The sequence below is a fragment of the Miniopterus schreibersii genome (assembly GCF_964146895.1).
Source record: "Miniopterus schreibersii genome assembly, chromosome: 11".
NCBI lineage: Eukaryota > Metazoa > Chordata > Mammalia > Chiroptera > Miniopteridae > Miniopterus > Miniopterus schreibersii.
In genome coordinates this window covers 779,621-801,882 of record NC_138111.1, presented here as the reverse complement: position 1 = coordinate 801,882, position 22,262 = coordinate 779,621, and the positions used below count along the sequence as shown (strand labels likewise).

The following is a 22,262-nucleotide window of genomic DNA, read 5'->3' as shown; positions in this document are numbered from 1 at the left end:
GAGACTGACCCCCGAGCCACACGATCGTCACACGCATGACGTGCCACCGTGCCATCTGAGATGAGTTAAAGGCACAGAGCTACTCAGTAGCGTGACAATAGCCGCGACCCAGGAAAAGTTCCATGTGAAGAGGGCCCGTGGGCCAACCATGGGACAGTCTGAGCACCAGTAAGGATGAAATACAAGAGATAAATATATTCCTGAACACGAGGCCACAGTGACGCTTCAAAAGGAAGAACTGGTCAACCTCAGAAGGTGATGGAGCAAACTGTCCAAAAGACGGAATCGGCTCAAACCTCGCTCTGTGCACTGCGATGCTGGGTGAGAGGCGCCAGGTGGGAGGACAAGCCTCCCTATAAAACCGTCTCAAGTGAAAGAACAAAGAGGGACCAACCACCCACTTTAAAACCTCCAGCGAGCTAACACAGACATCAGAAAAGAGACAGCCAGACAACACAGCCACGGCCACACAGGGCTACAGACGGTGGAGCAGACGAGCATGCGGAACAGAAAAGCAGGGGTACGGGACCCCAAGCTCAGACCTCGAGGTCAGGGGGCCCCAATATCCATCCACAGCGGGCAGGAAAAGAAAGGTGTGTGCGTGTGTGTGTGTAAATTAAGACGAATTGGCAAGTGTCCAGGGTTACACATATGGACAGTGACACTCAGGAAAATAGGGTGAACTCTGCAGAAGTCAGGGTACTGGCTCCTCGGGGCCCAGCTCCGCATCCTGATGGTGGTGTGGTCATGAGTGCTCACCCTCGGCACACTCGTTAGCCAAACATCTGTCCTGTACTGTTTTCTGTTTCATGTTGTAACAAAAAGCGTACAGCACCCTGAATACTAAAAAGACCATGAGTTCCCAAGATGCTAAGGGGAGCGTGACAAAATCAAGCCACCAGAAGTCGTTAGGGCACCAGCTCAGTACCTGAAAAATGAAATCACACCAAGAGGTAGCCACTTCTGCTGCCTGTCAGTCAGTGGGGTGTGTGCCAGGAACAGACAGCTCAGCAGTGACTGCGGGAGGAATGACAGATGCACACTCGCCACTTTGCGATGGCCCGGGAGACGACCGGTCAGGCATTGTGACCAAGGACTGTCACACTGTCCAGTGAAGGCTGAGGAGGACTGGACGGGGCACCGGCCACCACAGACCCCGGTGCGTCTCAGCACCACTCCACAGCACCCTGGGCAGCATTAAATGGAAATAAGCTAAAAGGCTGAGTGGCCCGAACCTCCTCGGATCTCCAGCCACGCACTCAGACCACAGGAACTAAGGGCACGACTGAGCAGAAAGGAAAGCCTCAGCCGCCCAGTTCTCTCAGTCCATCAATGGGTCAGCAGCGTGGACAGGGAGAGGAAGAGTGGCGGGGCTGTTGGGTTAAAAGAGGCAGAAACACAGGACACGCTGCCACAAAAAGGGCTGAGGAGAAACTGTAAGAAGATGTGTTCACAGACACACTGGACCCTGCACTGGGTGCAGGAAACTACTGTTATTTCTGCTCCATGAAAAACGTCCCCTTTTTGAGAGAGGTGCACTCTAAAATGTCTGCTGGTGAGGGGCAGCTCTGGATGCCAGCTCGCAGCCGGGACGCGGACCGAGGGGGCGAGCCACAGCGCAGGAGGCAGCAGGAGGGGACGGTCTGACGGGCGAGTGCCTGTCACTGGGGAAAGTCCTGAGAGGGTGGGTGGGCCTGTGGACAGGCTGCATGTGAGGAACACGGGGCTGGCAGGGATGCTGCAGGCTCGACTCTGCAGCCCGCCCGTCCACGTCCGCACACGCAGTAGACTGAACCCTCTGCTTAGCACGACCCCAACAGACACACAGACAGGCATGGGCACCGCGGGCACCGCCTTCCAAAGAGCTCTCAACCTGTGTCTGGGTTTCACCCTTGTCTCCTCCGCTGTCTGCTGGACTCTGCTCCAGCCCTGCTCCGGGCACTGCCACACCCCCTGCTCTGCTAAAGGAACACTCACCTCGTGGTCCACGCTTTCCGTGGCCATGCACTGGTTGTTGGCCAGAATGGTGATCTCTCGGCTTTTCGGGGTTTCCATCCGGCAGCTGCAGAGGGGCACCTCTTGGAGGCCGTCTGTCTCTCCCATGTCGGGACCATTAGCCAGCCCTGGAGTCACACAGACATGAAAGCATCACCAGCAGTGGAGACTGCCAGCCTCTCGCTCCTGCAGATACGCAATCCCCACCACGAAGAGCAGTCCAGACAGTAACCAATTACACGGCGTTTGCAAAAACCTCAAAGGCAGGGAAACATAAGCAACGTGGTGGCTGTGTTGACAGTGTCGCCGTGGGAGGGCCACAGGCCAGGAGAGTCTACCAGGGAACTCCATGCCACCGCCAGGCCCCCAAGAAGGACTCGTTCGTCCCCATTCTCAGAGCGAGGACCTAAGTTCACAGGGAGACAGTGTCTGCACCAGCTTCTCCTAATCTTCAGGTTCTCACCCTGTGTTGCTCACTTGCTTTTAGGACTTCAGCCACAAAAACGTTCAACTCCACTTGGAAGGCTCTGGTAACGGCTGACTTCATACCTATCACCCTTCCCACCTCTGAGCAGTCAGGGCCCATTCACTGGGCAGAAGGGGGCGAGTTGGGAACCAGGACAATGAGAGAGTGTGGAAGAGACGGCACTTATCTCCTCACGCCCTTTACTGAGCAGATGCCAGGCTGGGCAGTGCTGGGGGGGGAGGCTCAGCCCAAGTCTGAGCAGAGCCCACTGGTGCCCTCGCCCCAGGCCGGTCTGGAGGGATGGGGGACGCAGGCTGGCTGCCAGAAAGTTCCCTCAATCCAACCACAGCTATAGGGATTGCTGCTCCCAAAGGAAGGCACATTCCATGTTCCCAGTGCTCCCAGCCTAGCACCACCTCCCTTGTCAGAACAGTACACTGTCTCCACACCTGAAACACACGTGACATCACCACGCCCGGCGCGGCTGAGCCTCTGGGTAACCCACACCCCAGATCAACGCCTTTCCTTCATGGCGAGAGAAGGCTTCTCTGAGAGGAAACAGGAAAGAGGTGACTGGTCACCACACCTTTGAGGCCCTGGGCAGCGTGGCTCAGTGTTTAGAGCGTCGGTCCACACACTAAAGGGCCTCAGATTTGATATCTGGTCAAGGGTACGCACCTGGGTTTCCGGTGTGATTCCCCAGCCCTCATCAGGGCGTGTGCAGGAGCAACCAATCGGTGTGTCTCTCTCCTCCCTCCCTTCCACTCTCTCTTAAATCAATGGAAAATGTATCCTCAAGTGAGGATTAACCAAAAAAAAAAAAAAAAAAAGATTCTCCAAATCAGAAGCACAACTGAGCAGATCAATCATGGACGGATCGGAATCGACTCTGGGAGGCAGCTTACATGCTGTGAAACTCAGACAGCCTCAGCCGTTTCCCTCCTGCTGCACCTTGGCCCTCACCAGTCTGGCCCTGGCTTTGACGAGACAGAGCACAGACTTGAAGGTGGGCGGCCCCCACACTCTCTGCTGCTCCGCTAAAACAACAAGCGGGGGCCCACGGTCACCCTGCTCCCACTGTGCACCGCAGCCTCTTGCCTTGACCCCTAAGCACGGCAGCTGAGGCCGTTTGATAAAATGAAATACATTTCCTGCTTACGTGCAAACCTAACAGAAGGTTATAGGAAAGTCAAGTGCTCAGCGTGACTGTCTGGAGGGAGAGCTGGATACCTCTGCCGGGACCTGTGAGAGTGGGGACGGGCTCTGCTCCATTGTGTGTGAAAAAGAACAGGAGCTGAATAAACCTTCACTTTATGTCTTAAGCTAGAAATGTGCCTTCCTAAATTAGAGATAGTAAAATTCCTCCAGTGTTCAGACCATGGGAAGCCAGCTACTTGTCTTCAAAGCAGGGATGGCTGTAGTCCTGGCCCCAGCGACTGGTTCCCGGGAGCCGCCGTGCACCACAAACAGCGCTAACTATGGATTGTATCCCACTACAGAATGTCCTGAGCACTGTCAGCTCAACTACCCAGCAGATGTGTGTCAGCCAATCGTAACTAGACTCAAACAACGAAGGAAGCCACAGCATTCAAAAGGATGCCTCCTGGGCATTTCCTGACACAACTGAGCAGGAGGAGGCCTTTCAGTGGGAATGTGGCATGAAAGGTACCAGCCTCCAGGGGTGGCCTAAGACATGAGCACCAACAGGCTGTTCTTGCCCACGACGTCTGCTACTTCACCCAAGGGTGTCCTCACAGTGCTGCGGTGACATGGGCAGGTGTTGTCCAGCCCCCTTCAGGATGCATTTCACCAAACGTTCATTCCACTGCTGCCACCAGGGGGCATCACGTCAATACTGAGCCAAAGCCCAGCCGACAAAGCCCCAGGCTCACCTTCTGCCTGTGAGGGCAGCGTCCCCTTGACACGGAGATCCAGGGAGTCCAGGGACACTTCCATGTACCCCGCACTGTCCCCGGGTGCCACCGGCTCTGTGCTTCCCGAAGACGATGTGTAGGCTTCAGGACCTGCATTCAAAGGCACGACAGTGAACGCCGGGTCCCCCAGGTGCGGTGCTGATTAAACCCTATAGACCCCACCTCCTGCCAGCTTCTGGGCCTGGTTCCCACCCAAAGGTATCTGCGTTTACCTAGCACGCCGCTCAGCTTCTTCTTATTTCTCCGCCTCCTCTTCCTGGCTGGTTTGACCCAGGGGCTGTCAGGCTTCCCTTTCCTCTTGAGAAACTTCTTCTTGATGCTGGACTCGGAGCTCTGAGAACCAAAGCGCAGGACAGGAACAGCTAAGCACAGGGACTCCAGAAAGCCAAGTGCTCCAGTTTTGTTTCCTTGCAAAATAAAACACCTGCTACAACCTGATTCTTCAACTAGAAAATTAATTTCACTTTTAGACATTTTTCTGGGTTCCACTCTAAAAAGATATCCACGCTTTTCCCCAAACATCACTCTAAGCTCTGTTATTTTACGGGCCCCAAAAAGGGCCACAAACATTAAAATAGGATGTGTAAGTTGTATTTGAGTTTGGCATAGAAAGACTACGTGAGAAAGCTCCGCTCAGGAGCTGCGTGAGCTCAGGGAGAACCACACCCACAGGTGCACTCCCTCTGCTGAGAGGACCAGTGCTGCCTCCCGCCTCAGCCTCAGAATCAACGTCTGGTGCAGAGCGAGGGCAGAGGGACTAGTGCACTTCTAACTGGTCTAATGCACTTCTAACTGGTCAAGATTTGTTTGAGTGTTTCTAAAATCTAGGTGGAAAAAGGGCATCTACCTGCCACAAATGACAGACAGACGCACAGCACGAACCGCCAGCCCTTGTAACTGGTCTAACTCAAGGATGTCAGGCTTCCTGCCTACTGTGGACATGGAGAAATTGAAAAGAATGTGTTCATGAGACAACTAGATACACCAGGTGCAGTGGCCTGGCCTTTCTGCCAACTGCTCTGGTGCTGGAGCCCCGGGTTGGGGGTGCTCTGCCCAGGTGCCCCTCTGAATGGCCGCCACCCTTGCCCCTGCCGTCTGGGGACCCCTTGATGGGAAAACTTCGGAAGACCTGCAGCAAGCACTGCATCCAAAGCTCGCTGTCACCTCATGCACCGTCACCAAGTCCGTGTCTGCCCTTTTTTCTCATCCAACCAACAGGCGGACACCACCCACATCTCCCCACGAGCGCTCCTCAGTCCAAATGACCCCAAATTCCCCGAGCTCCCTCCCTACAGCTCGGAGACCCTCTCAGTCTCAGGACCAACCCATCCTGGCCGAGGTGCCCAGGCTTGGCGCCCTCCCCATTCTCTAGCTCACCATCCCCACCCATGGCCCTGCCTCCGTGATGTCTCCACTTGGCTGCCCAGTGACAACAACACACCTGCGCCCGCTTCCATCCCTCACCGCCCTTGACACCCAGCCCACAGACGGGTGCCGCTCCTTCTACCTGACCCCTCCGGCCTTCCTTCCTTCACAGTCCTTGCGGCCAGCTCCCGCTACACCCGGGAGGCACCGCGGGGCCCTGACTGCCTGCATCCTGAGGCCCCGCTTCCGCCCAGTGCCCTGGCGCACGGGGAGCGGCCGCCTCGCGCTAGGCAGGGGCAGACGCGCCACTGTTACCAGGTCCGACTCGTCCTCCTCCTCCTCCTCCCCGGTGCCAGCCGACTCCTGCTCCTCTTCGGACTCGCCGTCCATCTGACCAGGCGCACAATGAGCCAAAAACAAAACAGAAACGAATGAGACCCTTCGGAGGACCACATTTTCCAAACACTGGCAGGGTGGGGGGTCCTGTGAGGCGACAGAGCGCCTGCCCGCCCAGGGGCCCGCCCCCAGCGCATGGCTGCCCCATGGGAGACCGCGAGGAAGCTGCGTGCGCCTGGCGCACTGAGAGGCAGCTTTCAGTCAGAGTAACAAGACACAGAGAGAGGCCCTTCAGAGGCACAGGAGAATGTGAAATGAGCCCGCCCCACACACCTAAGCCCAGTCCACCCCAGGGCTCCAGCCGGCAGTCACACACCTGGCCTGAACACAGCGCGTTCCTGTCGATTCAGAGGACGGGCCACCAAACAGTTTTGTGAATGTTACTTGCTTCTAATTAAAAATGTGTTTTGGAACTTTCCACATTAAAACAACAAATACCTACTTTTTCTGCCGTATATGCCTTTTCTATCTGACGTACTCAGGTAATACACAAATAAATTTTCGATGCAGAAGACATTAAAATACAATGAGGGACTGATGTCACCCACATGCCCCCTCTCACCCAGTCCCCAAGGCAGGGGCGGGTCACGCACACACTGGGCCGGGCTCTCTGGGGCGCGGAGACGTCACAGACCCTGCAGCTCCACACGGAGGCTGTGTCCCAGACCCGCCAGGACCCTCCAGGGCCAGCCACAGGCAGGTGCTGCCACCTGCACAGGACACTCTGGAAGTTCCCAGAACGCTGCACTAGCTCTGCTCAAAAGGCACCAGCAGCCTTCAAAGGAGTCACACATCCCCAAGGACAAAAACAGTGTTTCCCGACGTCACTCCTCGTTTCCATCTCATGCCATGTCTCGCGGGCCTTACCCGCCGTCCGCATTTCTACCAAGTTCTTGCTTTCCTACTAACTCGTGGAAGCCACACACACAGGATCCTAACACTCTGTCTGTTGACTGTGTTATAAATATTTCCTGTGTGGAGTGCTTTAAGCTTTGCTTCTGGAATTCCTCACCTAAACGCTGAGGTTTCATCTGAACCTGTTGAACGTGCCTGTCTCTCACTCCGTGCCTTCGGGCTCTGTGCCTTGCACTAGGAGGCCTTCCTCACTGGCCATCAGAAGAATAGTTTCAAACATTTTCCTCCGCCATTCAATATTTTGTGTTGACACTTTCAGTCTTCTGGAATTTGCTTTTGTAAATAATAGCTTTCCTGGGAAGTAATTCCCTTAACCTGAGATTCATCATTTCAAGTGTCCTGCTGGGTGGTTTTTAGTGTGTTCAGAGTGCGACTGCCACCCCAACAGATTCTGGAAAGGATTTGCATCTGTTACATACCATCGGGCAGGGGTCCACACCTATGTTCCCCAAAGACCAGCCAATTGTCCAACATTTACTGAAGAGTCACAGTCCCCAGACCACAAATGGAAACCCCATTCTCACAATGAACTCTATCTTCACATACAAGTAGTTGGCTATGGACCCCACCGCTCCCACCCTCCTCCACTCCTCACAAGTCCAGTTTCGGTCACTGTCCCGTTGGTACTACTCCTGCTGTTACAATCCCCGCGGCAGCTGCTCCACACAGTCCTGTAGGATTTCGAGGACTGTTCTGAATCTGTGGATAACACAGGGAGATACAACACCAGTCCTTCTCTTTCAGACAAATAATGGGTCTTTCACAAACTTGTCATTTTTTATAATCTCTTTCAGCAAATTCTTAGTTTTCCTCTTCTAAGCAACAAACATTTCCTGTTAAATTTACTGCTAAGTATGCTGGTGACATTAGAAAATTGTAGTTTTTTTATAATTATAGTCACACTTTATAGTTTTTAGGTGTGATACTGTGGTTTTGTTTCTCAGACAGTCCTGACCTTTTAAAGATCCACACCGAAGTCTTTGCTTCGAGACAACCGTGTCCTGGACAAACAAGACTGGCCGGTGCTGGTGACGCCACTGTCTGCTGTGTCTGCACATCTCACATTTCCTTGTAGAATCTAGGTCCCAGGCGCTTCCTGGTGTTGCAGCCGCTGCACTCTGCCCGGCTCTGCACGTTCGGGGCAGCACAGGAAGCTCTGCTCCAGCTGCAAGGCTTCTCAGCTGGCCGTCCTGGGTTTTTGGAGGATGGCTCCACTCTCAGCAAACTCTTCTCCCCGGTACTTTCAAATATGAATGTTTCCTCTGGTTCTCGTCCCACAAGAGCTCAGTGATCAGCTGCAGAGCTCACGGTGGGAAGAAGGGGCAATCCTCCCCCTTTTTACTACTGATCCTAGAAATGATCTAAAACGCTCACCATTAAGTAGCATAGCCTTTCTGGTAGGGTTCCGATATTTTTAGTCAGTTTTATTTAATATGGTATCTTTAAATTCCATTGGGTGTTTTTTAAATTTTAAAAAGATTGCACACTGAAGCTACCCACTAAAACAGGCAGATTAACAACTGTTACCCAGCTCCTCCCAAAGCATGTGAGTGACCATGTGGAAGGAGTGGGATGATTGTGAGGGTTGTGGGATGACGACACACACGGCAGCTACAAAGAAGGCGAGGCCGAAACCCGAGGAAACAGGGAAGAGAAGGGACCACAGACAGCCGGCACCACCAGGTCCGATGCTCAACAGAGGCCCTTACCCAGCACGTAAAGGTTCAGGGGCCGGGAGGCCAGAGGAGACCGTGACCCAGGAGGACCAACTCTGGCTACGAGGCCCAGCCACAGCCTCAGGCTAGGAAGCGAAGGTGCAGCTTCCCCACACAGCACCCAAAATGCCTGAGACCCCCAGCTGCCTGCCACATGACCAGACCTTGTGACTGGCTTCCAAGGCGGCAGCTGTGGGAGGAGGTATCCTTTGGCAACACACAACGGGGCCTCACTTCCTACCAAAGGACTTTTGAAAAGGACAGGTGACCAACCCCCTAGACACATGCCAAGTCAGAGCAGGCACTTCACAGCAAGAGGCAGCTAACGGGACAAACTGGAGACACACCAACCACTTGGGAACGGGACGCAGGTCTGACCCAAGATGTCCTGCAGGCCCCCATGCGGCGGACACCAGTGGATGGCTAGCAGAGATCTCAGTGAGACACCGTGAGCTGTGCCTTTGTGCTCACGTGTGACGCGATCCCGCTCACGGGTGTGTACCTGGTACCCACGGTGTTCGCTGCAACATCATCTGTAGCACCGCAATGCCTATGACAGTGGAATACACAGTCAGCAGAGTCCCCACAAAAAGATGTGTCTTCTGTTGGTTCTTGACATCCTGGTCTCAGGACTACTTTATCTTCTTAAAAATTACTGAGAACAGGGAGCATTTGGGACCTTTCTCCCCAGCATACGTCATCAAGTTTGGCTCAAATAAACTCTTGTTTTAAAAAGAAAGTTTACTGAGACCAACAGAGCACTTTTGTTAATGTGTTATACTGGTTAATATTTACTGTCACAGAAATTTAAACCGAGAAATGTTCAAATCACAGCATAGCTCCAATAAATGAGAATTTAAAAGGCAACTACCACTTTAGCATTTTACAAATATACTTTTGACCCCAAGACTGCCAGAGAGGGTCTCAGAGAACCAAGTTCACTTTTAAAACCACTGTGATGTAACAATAAAAATATCAATACAAATAAATCCCACAAACATAACACTGCGTAGATAAGCCACACTAGAAAAAATGTGCACGGCAGGATTCTATTTATGCAACAAACAAAAACAGAACAGATGACCCTTGGAGACAGGGAGAGCGAGGGCGCAACTAGGCACAGGATGCTCAGCCTGGGCAGAGAGGAGACAATCAGGTGTGGCATTCTTGGCCCATCCTGCAATCATGAAGCAATCGCCAAATCCAAACACAAGCTGACTTTACAAGACGCCTCTGAGACACACACAGGTGCTCTCCAGCCTTGCTCATTGGATCTGCACGCCGCTAAGTCCTGATAACAGGTGACAGGAACAGTCAGTCTCCTCTGAGCGAGTCTACGTCGCACCATCACCACTGTGAACACATAGCTATGTCTGTTCAACTGACACTGCAGTTAGGGTGTTAGGTGCACAGCTGTGTCCGACTGATGCTGAAGTTAGGGTGTTAGGTGCTCAGCTGTGTCTGACTGACACTGTAGTTAGCATGTCAGCCTCAGATTGGGCCAGTGTATTTACCTGTCTTTCTCTATTCACTGGAATGGTCCCATATTAACTCAGTTTTTCTCTATTACATTTGTTAACTTAGATCTCTTCCTGCCATCTTATTTTGTTTTCCACTGACCACAGTGTCTTCTTCATTCCACTTTGTTCCTGGATTCTTTTGTTGGCTTGACACTCATTTAATTTTTTCCTTCATAGCTATACCTAGAGTTACTCAGTGTCCAGATTCTTTCTTAAAGATGAGAACCTTGATCAAATTAAAGAATCGAGACACAGACTCACATTCACATGCCATACTGTGTATGACAACAATGGCTTTTTAAATCAGCAGGGAAAGTAAATCAGTCAATAAATGCTATTGACACACGTGGATAACCACTTTGAGGGGATTCATGGAACCCTGACCTCTTATTTTAAGTTTTGAGATATAATTTATAGTCCATAAAATTCAGTCACTTTTTAGTGTATTTACTTTATACTTTATCACCAAATAAATTCTATATGAATCAAATACTCATACACAAAAAATGAAATCCACTAAGTATCAGATGATAGCTTAGCCCTGGTCAATTTGGCTCAGTGGTTAGAGTGTCGGCCCGAGAACCGAAGGGTCCCAGGATAGATTCCGGCCAATGGCATGTACCTCAGCTGCAGGCCCCTGCGGGAGGCAACCAATCGATGTCTCTCTCTCAGATCGATGTTTCTCTCTCTCTCCCTTTCAGTCTCTCTGAAAAGCAATGAAAAAAAATCCTCCGGTGAGGATTAATAAATAAATAAATAAATAAAATGAAAGAAGACAGCTTACATCAACTTATTCAAAAGTTGAATAAGCCGAAAACTCTATTGTAATTAGAACGCAGAACCTGGGAATCATGCATCAAAAGACTAGTCTCTGTGGGCTCTGACATCACAGGCAGGGCGAGAAGAAAAACCACACCTGGGGAACTGACTGTCCACCTTTACACAAAGCTCCTGACACTGCACCATTAAAGATGCACAGCACATAAGAACAACGGGCAAAGGATATTTAGCAGGGGGCTTACGGAACACTAGACTCATCAGCTAAGATAGTCCAGCTTAAAAATGATCGATAGTTTTCTAAGAAAAGTCTAATACGTGAAACAGTAAAATCAAAACTATCTACATCAGCCAGCTTCCCAATGTGCCCCCTCTTTAGTCTATCCCTCAGAATTGAGCGCCCACAGGCATGCCCAAACATCCCCACTGGATCAGAAATTGTAGCCACACAGTGCTCATGGAGACCCTGGAACAGGGCTGGGCCCCAGGACCAGCTGCAGGCAGGGCCCAGCGGACAGGGGCCATGCTGCTGCTGCGACCAAGCCACCACACTGCCACCTCCCAGAGCTGGTCCTCTGGTGGACATGTGACAAGGACAGGCCTGGCCCACCTGGGATACACCAGGCATTAACAGATGGCATGTAACTCAGCAGCCCTGGACACCCACTAACTCTGACCAGGAGGAGAGGCTCCCCATCAGCTCTTTACCTGCGGGAGGACAGCACCTGTGGACGGTGAGTCACGCCTCGGCCAACAACAAGCAGCCCTCATGAGCACAGTCAGCCATCAACTGAGTCCTGTCAACCTAGAGCCTAAGGAGCTCAATACGTTTATTTCAATAAGCACTTCAACAAACACTGTACAGGGAGACAAACACTTCTCTAATAAAAATAAAATGACCTAACAATTCAAGAAAAATAAACACAGAAGTCCACGTGAGACGTAAACAGGACATGATGGCCTCACAGGGCCCCCACTGCCCACTCTCAGGGCACACTCACAGGACCACTCTCACAATGGTCCACTCTGTAGTCTCCGGACCCGAGGGGGGGAAGGCCTACCTTCTGGGTGCGGTCACTCTCCGATACGCTCTCTTTAGATGTCCTGCTGTCCTCCGTGGGGAAAGCGGCAGCCTGCTCAGCGCCCTGGTCCTCGTCTTCGTCGAGCTCCTCAGAGTCATCCTCCTCTGACTCGATCTCCATGCTCTCCCCATTCACATGAAGGGTGCTGTCACCCAGGTCCTTCTCGCTCTGGAACAGGGGCAGGGGTACGTCCGTCACGCAGAGCCCAGGAGCAGGACAACCTGGTAACAACCCACCAGGGCAGGTGTACGGGACAAGTGGCGGGGAGCATGGGAAGCAGGTGGGCCTCCACCACCACCTGGGCAGGAGGCGAGGCCTAGAACAGCGGTGCCTCAGAGCCTGGGGTCCTTCGAAAGGGAAGGAGGTTGTCCAGCACTCTTTGGCCACGGAGGTGGACACAGACAGGACCCCCAGCACATGGGCAAGCAAGGCGAGCGCTCCCCTCACCTTGGCGCCTGCAGTGGAATGAGCTATACTCTTAAACATCTCGACCACCGTCCTCTGCTTCAACGCTTTGGCCTTCTTCCTGGGAACCAGGCTGTAGGTCCCCATTCTTCGTTTCTTCTTCCGAGACACTGCAGCTGCTAAAACAAAAGGCAAGAAAGCTAAAAAAAAACAGTCAAAAGGAGACAAGTAAGGAAAATCATGCCATTCAAATGTTTTTCAAGGTAGGTGACAGCTCAGAGGACCTGACCACCATTTAGCACACCACATAGGGACGCACAGGCTGCCTGTCCTAACTGCAGAGGGGGATGGCAGGGGTGTTTCACAGGCCGTCTGGTTAACTCACAATAAAACACTGAGCCATATGAATGCAAATATGACCTTGAAAGCCCCCAACCCTGAACAGCAGTGCAGTGGGGCAGCAAGGCCCAAGGTGTCAGCGAGGACCAAGGAAGAGTCATCTCCTGCTGGCCACGGGGAGGGGAAAGAGGGCATCTTCCTGAGATTGATTTCTCACCCAAACGAGAAGTGACTCACACGTCTAGATGTGTCCAGCGCTAAAGAATGGCCAGGCAGCAGTGCCCAGTGACCTTCCCGCCACCCTATTCCTCGCTCAGTCCAGGAACTGAAGGGATAGAGGCCTGTGAAGCACCTATCGATGTCCACGAGGACACAGGGGCAAGGGTTGGGGTCGTGGAGCACCAGCGGCAGGGAGACTGAGCAGGGGCTGGCCACGCTGGATGATGCAGCACCAGGCTGCCTCCTTTCACAGAACGAGGTTCTCAACAACATTTTATTTTTTAGAAGTCCAGGGTTTAAAAATCATTGAGAGAAACTCTGCTAAAAAGGGCTGAAAAAATGCCTCCTTTTTAGTTATGCACAGTGTAGAAAAGGCAGCAGGGAGACACGCACAAGTACAGACGGCAAGCACTGTGCAGTGGCCTGGGGGGCAGTGCGCCTCAGCCAGGCGAGGGGTGGGCCCCCTGGTGGGGGCTCTGAACACCTAACTCATCACAAGGAAATTCAAGCTGAGCAGATGACTGGGCACCAAGTACAGGTGTGCCCAGCCTGATCTGAGTGCCGTAATCACAGTGGGGGGGGCAGCATGTGCTCTGTAACCTACCTGTGAACCCACTCACCTTCCTGCCTGTGCAGCCCAGCTGGAAGAGAACAGAACCTTCCGGGACCATCACTACAGGGACCTGCAACCTTGAACTTTCTGAGGCCGCTAATGCACAAGCTCCAACACCCCTCCCTCAAGGACATAGCACAAAAGGGCAGAGGAAGGAGTGGGGTTTGCAGAATAAAGCAGACAGAAGCTGTGCCCACTCCAGGCTGTACCAGCACTGTCACAGAGGGCTATGTCCACAGGGCCATACTGAGCAGACAACACCATCGCCGTCTTGAGCAGGCTCTCTGGTTTCCCACAGACTGACAGGTGCACTGGGACTGCAATACGGCCAGGTGGCTACGAGGGTGCTCCCTCATCAGAAGACACCTGCGAACATGGGAACTGGAACCTCTGCCTCCCTGCAGGTGACAATACCAGGAACAGCTGGGGCTGAGGAGTACCTGTAACCACAGGACACACTACACTGCCTAAAACTAATATGCTAATAAGCAGCCCACGTCCAGATGACAGACAGGAAGAGAAGGTAGAGAGGAAGCTGGGGAAGGATTAACTGTGGGAAACTGCCAAGTCCACGGAGCACTTCTCAGGAAACTCAGATTTAAAAGATGATGAAATAATAAAGCTAAAACAGGAAAGACCTTAACACTAACAGAAACACTGACTTACTTGTATAATTCCACACAGTTGTGCAAAGAGCCAGATTTAACTGTTTGAAACAAATAATACTGAGTCAAAACAGCCAACAACTTGGGGGTGAGGAGACAGACTGACGCTGTTCTCTAACCACCCAGGGCTCCAGCAGACAGGATGGGACCCAGGTAAGTGAGGCACCCAGGGAAGCAGTCACATCCAGGACCAGCCGGTTAGAACAGGAAGGGTGGAGCCCCCAACCAAGCCTACGATTGTCACGAAGCAATGGGGCGACGTCAGGGACTCAGGAGCCAGCCTGAAGGGGCAACCCTGGGACATCCTGTAACAAGTCCTATTGGAAATAAAAAGATAAATGGACGGGCAAGTGAAGCACTTCCTTCCGGGAGAAGCTCCTCTAATAAATGGGGAGATGATGGAGTTAGACCACCCTGTGCGATCAGTCTGGGCAGGTGTCCTTGGGTGCTAACACCACCTGGTGGAAGGTGAGCAGAGCCTTCAAGTCCCTCCTCCCAAGACACATACTGATCACCATTTGGGAAACAGTAGCTTTATGACCAAGGGACCTGCAGACCCGGCCTGGCCATGGTGGTCACACACCCCTCCCATGATATTACGTGACCTGAGCTGACTCCAGAAAAGAGCTGCACACCCACATGAGGAGCGGTCCAGATTAAGGAGACATTCAATGAAGTGACTGCAAGACCCTGGACTGGAACCTGGACCAGAAATGCTTCCTTTGCTGGAAAGGGCACCAGCAGGCCAACAGGAAAAAGCTGGACACGGTGTTGTGGTGAGGTTAACATCCTGATGACGCAATGCCCTTATTTCAGGGGCTTTACACTGTCATTCTTAGGAAACAACATTGAAATATCTAGAGGTTAAAGGGGCCAATGTCTGGAACTAGGCTCCTATTTCAGAAATAAAGTCACAAGCTATGCACAGGTACTGAAATGTGATGGCACAAGATGCTTTGCAGAACGTTCCTTATGAGGAAAAAGTACTTTAAAGTCCAGAAGAAGATATGCACCTACAACTGTCGGCACTCCACAGGCCAGCCTTTTAGGTGGACAGCCCTCCGCACGCAGGCACCAGGCTGACCTGGATCCTTTCTGCAAATCTGCGCCCCATGTGCACAAAGGCCTCACACTGAGGGCCTTTCTGCTCTGAAGCAAGTCACCCTGCCTGCAGGAATTGTGTCCTAGAGGCTCAAAAGGGAGCTCTCGCTGCCCCATTCAAGGCACATCCACCGGCACCCTCCTGTGGGGCCATGCATTCAGCCCACCTCCTGCTAAAGGACCCAACCAAAATGACACGCTCAGCCACCATGAGCAGAAGAGGGCTCAGAAGAGCAAGAACTGCCACAGGAAAAGTGGGGGACAGCAGAGCTGGAACCAAACCACCAGCTCTACAATCTCCACCACTGGTCTCCCAATACACCGCGGGGAGCTCTCCAGCCCAGCGTCTTCCGCCAACAGGATGACCGAGGCAGCAGGATTCAGTAATGAAACAATCTTCATGTGAGACTACCAACGAGCAAGGAAGGCAGCCCAGGCATGAGAGGAGGCTTTGGAGAGAGGCTTGCCTGGCCTGCAGGTTTCCAGGAGAGAGAGCACAGAAGGACCTGTGACCCCAGCGCCACTGATGCTGAGCACACTCGCACTCCCAAACGCAGTTCTAGTCTGGCAGGTGCAGGTTTGAAGCACACACTCAGGGCATTTACCTGTCTGTGACTTTGTGGTGGCCATGTAGCACTGGTTTTGAGGTAGCGACTGATGAAGGGGTGGGAAGGGGGGCAAAAGCTGCTGTCGTCCAAAATCAGCAATGTTCTTGCTGATCTCCTCTGCTGGCTCCTCATGACTTCGAGCTTCTCGAGCTTCTCTGGGGTCCTTGCCGGCTGCAGGCTTCAGAACAAAGACAGTCAGTGGCTGTAACTACGCACCAGCCGACGGCCATGGAGACAACGGGCCCAAACACAGCTCCTTTCCCATAGACCCCCCTCCACTGAGATGAGCTACTGCGAGAGGCAGGAGAAGTGGTGCCTGGCTCCAGGACCGTGTGGGCCAGACCACGAGCTAAGAACGGCGTCTACACTTCTACAGGAAAGAGAAGCAGCAGCAGTGACTGTACGTGGCAAAACCCGAAGTATTTCTACCTGGCCCTGTGCAGAAAGTTTGCCAGCCCCTGATTTAGGTAATAGAAACTATTGCTAAGTTAAAAGTACCCACAATGGGCCGCATCAAAAGCTTTCCACACATGCCTGCAGGGTGGTGCAGCACTGCCACCCTGAGCTGCTAGCACCCCAAAAGGGATATATGCACAAAAGAAAACCCCCGCATTTCAAACTGTCTTTGCTCAGTTTACTGAGCTCCTAAATCTGTTCCCCTCCTCAGCTCCCCAAGGCTCCCGCAGCTGGGATACCAATGCCCAGGCCCCAGCCCCGCGGTCCCCACCGTGCCCGACACCACCAACTCTAGGTCACCTACAGCCCTGAGGTAGATCGACCTCAAATCCAATTCAACTTAACCAAATTTTATTGTGCATGCTGTAGGTGCAATAAATAGTAAAGCAAGAGCATCCTTCAACAAATGATGCTGGGAAAACGGGACATCCACACGCAAAAGAATGGAGCTGGACCCTTACGTCATATTAGATACAGAAAGTCAACTCAGAATGAATCTAATATCCAAAACTATGAAACTCTTAGAAGAAACAGTGGGGAAGCTCCATGACACTGGATTTGGCAGTGATTTCTTGGACATGACACCAAACACATAGGCAATAAAAGAATAGATAAATCAGACTTTTCAAAAATAAAAATTTCTGTGCATCAAAGGACACAATCAATGGAATGAAAAGGCAACCTAAGGAATGGGAGAAAATATTTGCAAATTATGTATCTGATAAGAAGTTAATATCCAGAATATGTAAGAATTCTATAATTCAATATTAACCACCAGATTAAAAAATGGGCAAAGCATCTCAATAGACATTTCTCCAAAGACATACAGATGGCCAGCATGAAAAGACACTCAACATCACTAGGCACCAGGAAAATGAAAGTCAAAACCACAGTGAGATAGCACCTCACGCCCATTAAAATGGCTACTATAAAAAAAAAAACACAAAAAACTACACACAGAAAATTGTCGATTACACCTCAATTAAACACACATGGAAAAAAATGTGTGTTGGTGAGGGTGTGGAGGAACTGCAGCCCAGGGTGTGGTTCACTGGTGGTGGGAATGCAGGGGTGCAGCTGCTGTGGAAACGGCATGGAGGGTCCACAGAAAGCTAACTGCAAAGTGACCACGTGGCCAGCAGCGTCACTCCCGGGCAGGCACCTAGAAGAATGGAGATCGGAGTCCCAGAGATGTTTCTACACAGGGTTCAGAGCAGCATCAGTCACAGTGGCTAAGGGCTGACGTCGCAGAGGACGGATAAACCACACGTGGTCCATCCACACAACAGGTCAACACCCAGCCCTAAAAGGGATTTCTGACTCCTGCCACAACAGATGACCTTTGAGACATGATGCTGAGTGACATAAGCCAGTCACAGAAGGACAAACCCTGTAGGATCCCACACGAGGTCCCTGGAGGACTCAGACCCAGAGAGACAGAGAACCCATGGTGGGGGCTGGGGCTGGGGGGAGGGCAGGAGGGGGGGAGGGGGGACGGAGGGAGGGGGAAGGAGGGAGGAGGGAGGGAGGAGGCAGTGCTTCATGGGAACAGCCAGTGTGGGAAGACAAGCAAGTGCTAGAGATGACGGTGGCTCCACAAACAGGCCACTGTGCTGTCAGAGCTGAACACATTACTTTGGTCAAGGTGGTGTACTTTACGCTAAGTGTATTTTACTACAATTTTTTAAAAAAAGGCCTCCCCATCTCCCAGGCCACTGGCAGGGAGCCGGCCTGACCCTGCAGGCTCTAGCATGGCCCCTGGAGCGTCCTCCTTCCCCCTGCAACAAGGATGCTCTCCAGCCTCCTCCAAGCACAGCTCCTTCCACAGCCTCCACCGTGCCAGCCCGCGGCCCAAGAAGCACTGTTTCAGAGTAACTCGTTAGCCCTGCGAAGGCTCTAGTCTTTCTCCAACATGACAGGGTGTGTCTAACAAAGTCATTGTCTGAACACAGGCTCACGTATGCTCCTTTGTGTACCCTACACCAGTGCTTGTAGACAAATGCAAAACGTGGTCTTAAAGTAGCTGTGAACAGGAGCAAAAACAAACCTGAGAGGAAACAGCCACATGAGGCTAATTAGGGACAAAACCCCTCCTTAAATTTAAGATGTTATTTTTAAAAATTTTTTTAAAAGGAAGAAGATTCTAGGTTTTGCTAAAACTCTGTTATTTGATAAAGCAAAAAAAATAATAAAAACAAGAACTGCCTTTCACAGAGGCTCCCTTCATGGGTCCTGGGCACCCCAACCACACCCCACAGAGTGCACCTGTCACCCCGCCACCCACCCGCATCCAGACTGCGGAGAGCTGCCTATACCTCACCTGGCAGCCAAACCAACACAGCCCAGTCCTTGCCACCCCACCCCAGCTCCCGGGCTGCAGTTCGGCCTCAGCTGGGGGGATGAGCCCTCGTAGCATATGCAACGTCTCCTTCCAGACAATTCAGGTGCAACTGAACAGGACTGCACAGCAACCGCACTGAGAACCATGGAGCTCAGAGAACAGGGCTGCGTCTTTTTCCGAGAACCTGGAGAATACCAGTGGGCACATGTGGAGGGGGGATGTGGTGACAAAGATCAGGAGAAAGCTGCGGGGGCCACTGTGCGGACACCCCCTGTAGTATGAGCAATTCAGGTAGAGAAATGGGGCTGCAATGCCAGCCAAGGGAACACGGACCTCAATGCAGGACAAAAGGTTCCCTTCTAGAAGCTTCTACTTTCTTTACCCAAACAGTGGAGGCATCTACTGTGCGTACCCAACACCAGGTATGCGGAGCAAACTGCTTCTGCACTGCCAGAGGATGGGAGACCATGCGGCCTGCCAATGCCTGGATTTTACACTCTTACAAAGACAAGGGGTTTATCATGAGCCGGCACGACTCACTTTATCATTGGAATGACTGGTTTTAAAACACAATTTTCAAGCTCAGTTGGTTAGAACATCATCCCCATACACCAAGGTTGCGGGTTCGACCCTGGGTCAGAGCACACACAAAAGTCAACCAATGACGCATAAATAAGTGGGACAGCAAATCCATTTTCCCTCTCCCCCTTCCTCTCTCTCTAAAAAAGCAATGGAAAAAATATTCTCAGGTGAAGATTAAAACAAAACAAACAAAACACCCATCAAAGCTGGACCCCGGTGAGGTGCCGTCTTAGGAGACAGAAGACCCATGTCCACAAACAGGGCAACGTACAAAGCATATCCTAGCGCTGAAGAGACGCACAGACCCACAGGGCCCACGGGGAGGCTGCCAAGAGGCAACACACCTGGCCTAGATGACAGACCAGGCTGGCATCAGAATGCACACCAGCAATGCCAGGTGCAAGAAATCCCAAGGGAACCTGACGGCAAACCCAAACACACAGAACTGGGGGAGCACACATGACCCTGCAGACACAAAGAAAGCACGCGTGGCAGGTGTGGCCGACATGGTGACAGCAGCAAAGGCAACTGGTTCAGCATGAATCAGTCAAGTACCACCTATTCTCAGCACAAACCCTGAGCTGGTAGCTTGGTACAGGGATGGAGACCTGGGAGCGCCTTGGGTGGGGCCCCTTGTCCCCTCCCTCTGTGACACCATGGCCCTGACCCACTTAAAGAGTCCTGCCTATTCATCTGCCAGGGAGTTAGTGTGGGTGCAGGGGTGGAAGCAAAGCCCCCAGCCCAAAGCAGGAGTGGTGTCCGTGATGTGTCTACTCATGGGCAATGGGCACCGACAAGAGCACAGCCCAGGGAGCAGGCTAAGGGCCCCGCTGCACCGCTGCCCCTCAGGCTGTCAGCAGCGTCTCCTAACCTTCCCGGCCTTGAGGCGACCACTGCTATTTGCTGGCCCTTCTCCTTCCTGCGCTGACGCCCACCTGCCATGGTCACAACCAAAGAGGAGACAAAGGAAACGGCAGGACAGGTGCCGCCCCACCCCAACCCGATGGGGCGCATTACCAGGCCCAGGATGGATTTCGGCATGGTCTTCCGAGCCCTATGAACCTTGACATCCGTGCCTGGTGCCGTGGGCTTCTTGTCCTCTGAGTCTTTGCTCCCCTCCCCAGGCCTAGCTGGTGCAGCGGTGGCTGGCGTCTGAGAGAGCACACTGGGAGTCCGCCCTTTGCCGGCCACTCCGGGGAGGGTCTTCGCAGCATGACCAGGAAGGGAGGCTGCCAAGGTGCTGGGGACTCGCAGGGCTGGCTCCTGCAGGGCTGGTTTACCCAGGAAGTACCCGTTGCTCCCAACGACGGCTGTCTGTGTGAGGTCCTCAGCCTGGACGTGGTTCTGCTTCTCCGCTTCAGTGTCTCTTTCTGAAACCCCGTTTTCCGCTATCCGGGCTAATTTATTGGGACCTTCCTGGGGGCTGGCTTTCGAGGTTTCCTGAGTATGCTCGGCTGCGTTGACATGCCTGCCAGCATCGCTCTTCTCACAGGACCCGTTGGTGGCCCCGTCTGCGGCCACATGGGCATCTCCTCCCAGCTTCTTGGGGGAGCCTTCATCGGTGGCCATAGAGATCTCTGCAACAGAGGGAGAGAGTCAGTGCGGCTGCCTGCGCAACACCACCTGCTACAGGTCCTCTGATGGTCCACAGACGCCGTCCAAGGAAAAGCCATTATTTCATGTACAATCAAACAGATTAAATGTAAAATAATAGTTCAGATGTGAACCCTGAAAGTTAGCTGGTTAGGTGTGGGAAAGACCACATCCTTAAAAGAAAAGCCTGTGTCTGTTCTGCCCTGCATGCAAGGTGTGAGTGGGGGCTGCAGTCAGGCCTCGAGGGACACAGTCCTAGATCAGAAGCACAAAAACAATCGCCGCCCCCAAGATTTCAACACACATGAGGCAGGTCCACACCTCGACAGGAACTGAGGTGCCACCACGAAGCCAACCTGAGCATGACCTGTAGGCAGAATGCTGGCTTCAGAAGTAGCATCACAACAAACTAAAAGAAAACGGGTAACAAACCCAGAAAAGGGCCTTATATTCACTGTATCAGCTAGCATGCCGTGACAAAGCCCTGGTCTACAAGCCTGTTCTCTACAGAAGCTCAATCTCCTGCACACTCCAACAGGCTGTCTGAGACTCGCTGTAAATAAGTGCGTTTCATGTCAGAAGACCCACAATGCACCGACTCTTGCTGACAGACAAAAGGAGACTCCATGGCCACATCGCTGGAAGCAGGAAGAGCTTCGATCAAGACCAAGGTGCACCACTCCCTGTCTCCTTGGTCTCTACAAGATCATCACCTGACAGGTGGCCCCAGAACCAAGGTATCCACGGACAGGGTTCTGTTTGTGTGCTCACTGCTTAGCCCCGAGCGCAGACCCTGGCCTGGCACAGGGTGCGAGTGTGATCCACACGTCCCAAGGGAATACTCCTTTTTAAAACCCTCAGCCAAACTGAATAGGTGGGACTTTAACTGGAGAAGGCAATGCACCCCCATGCGCAGCAAACACACTTGTTCAGAAACAGTGAATGAGTTCCAGGGGAGATCAGAAATAACCTAAGGACGCTGCAAACAGCACTGTGTTAGCACAAGCGGGTGTGGGGACAGGGCAGGAAGAAACTGGGTCCAGGACTAGAGGTGGGAGTGGGACTTCCCTGCACTTCCCAGCCAGTCCCTTTTAAAAACATTACCAATTAGCAATTAAAACAAGAGTGGAATGCAGCTACACTGCTGGACACACAACCAAGCTACAAAGATCAAG

General features: G+C 52.4%; 1 protein-coding gene across 6 annotated transcripts in view; it reads right to left on the bottom strand.

The window, feature by feature from the left end:
* The window catches only part of EHMT1 (euchromatic histone lysine methyltransferase 1), a gene marked incomplete at its 5' end in the record, with an annotated part of 88,412 nt that overhangs the window by 28,581 nt on the left and 37,569 nt on the right, over positions 1-22,262 (bottom strand). For 4 of the 6 annotated variants that reach the window (XM_081151975.1, XM_081151979.1, XM_081151980.1 and 1 more), the window contains 8 exons: positions 1,978-2,123; positions 4,354-4,485; positions 4,608-4,728; positions 6,076-6,150; positions 12,145-12,333; positions 12,613-12,749; positions 16,113-16,293; positions 20,512-21,071. In XM_081151975.1, coding sequence (XP_081008101.1) covers positions 1,978-2,123; positions 4,354-4,485; positions 4,608-4,728; positions 6,076-6,150; positions 12,145-12,333; positions 12,613-12,749; positions 16,113-16,293; positions 20,512-21,071 — 1,541 coding nt within the window. The remainder of the gene's footprint in view (positions 1-1,977; positions 2,124-4,353; positions 4,486-4,607; positions 4,729-6,075; positions 6,151-12,144; positions 12,334-12,612; positions 12,750-16,112; positions 16,294-20,511; positions 21,072-22,262) is intronic. The other 2 variants (XM_081151977.1, XM_081151978.1) reach the window with 2 other exon arrangements.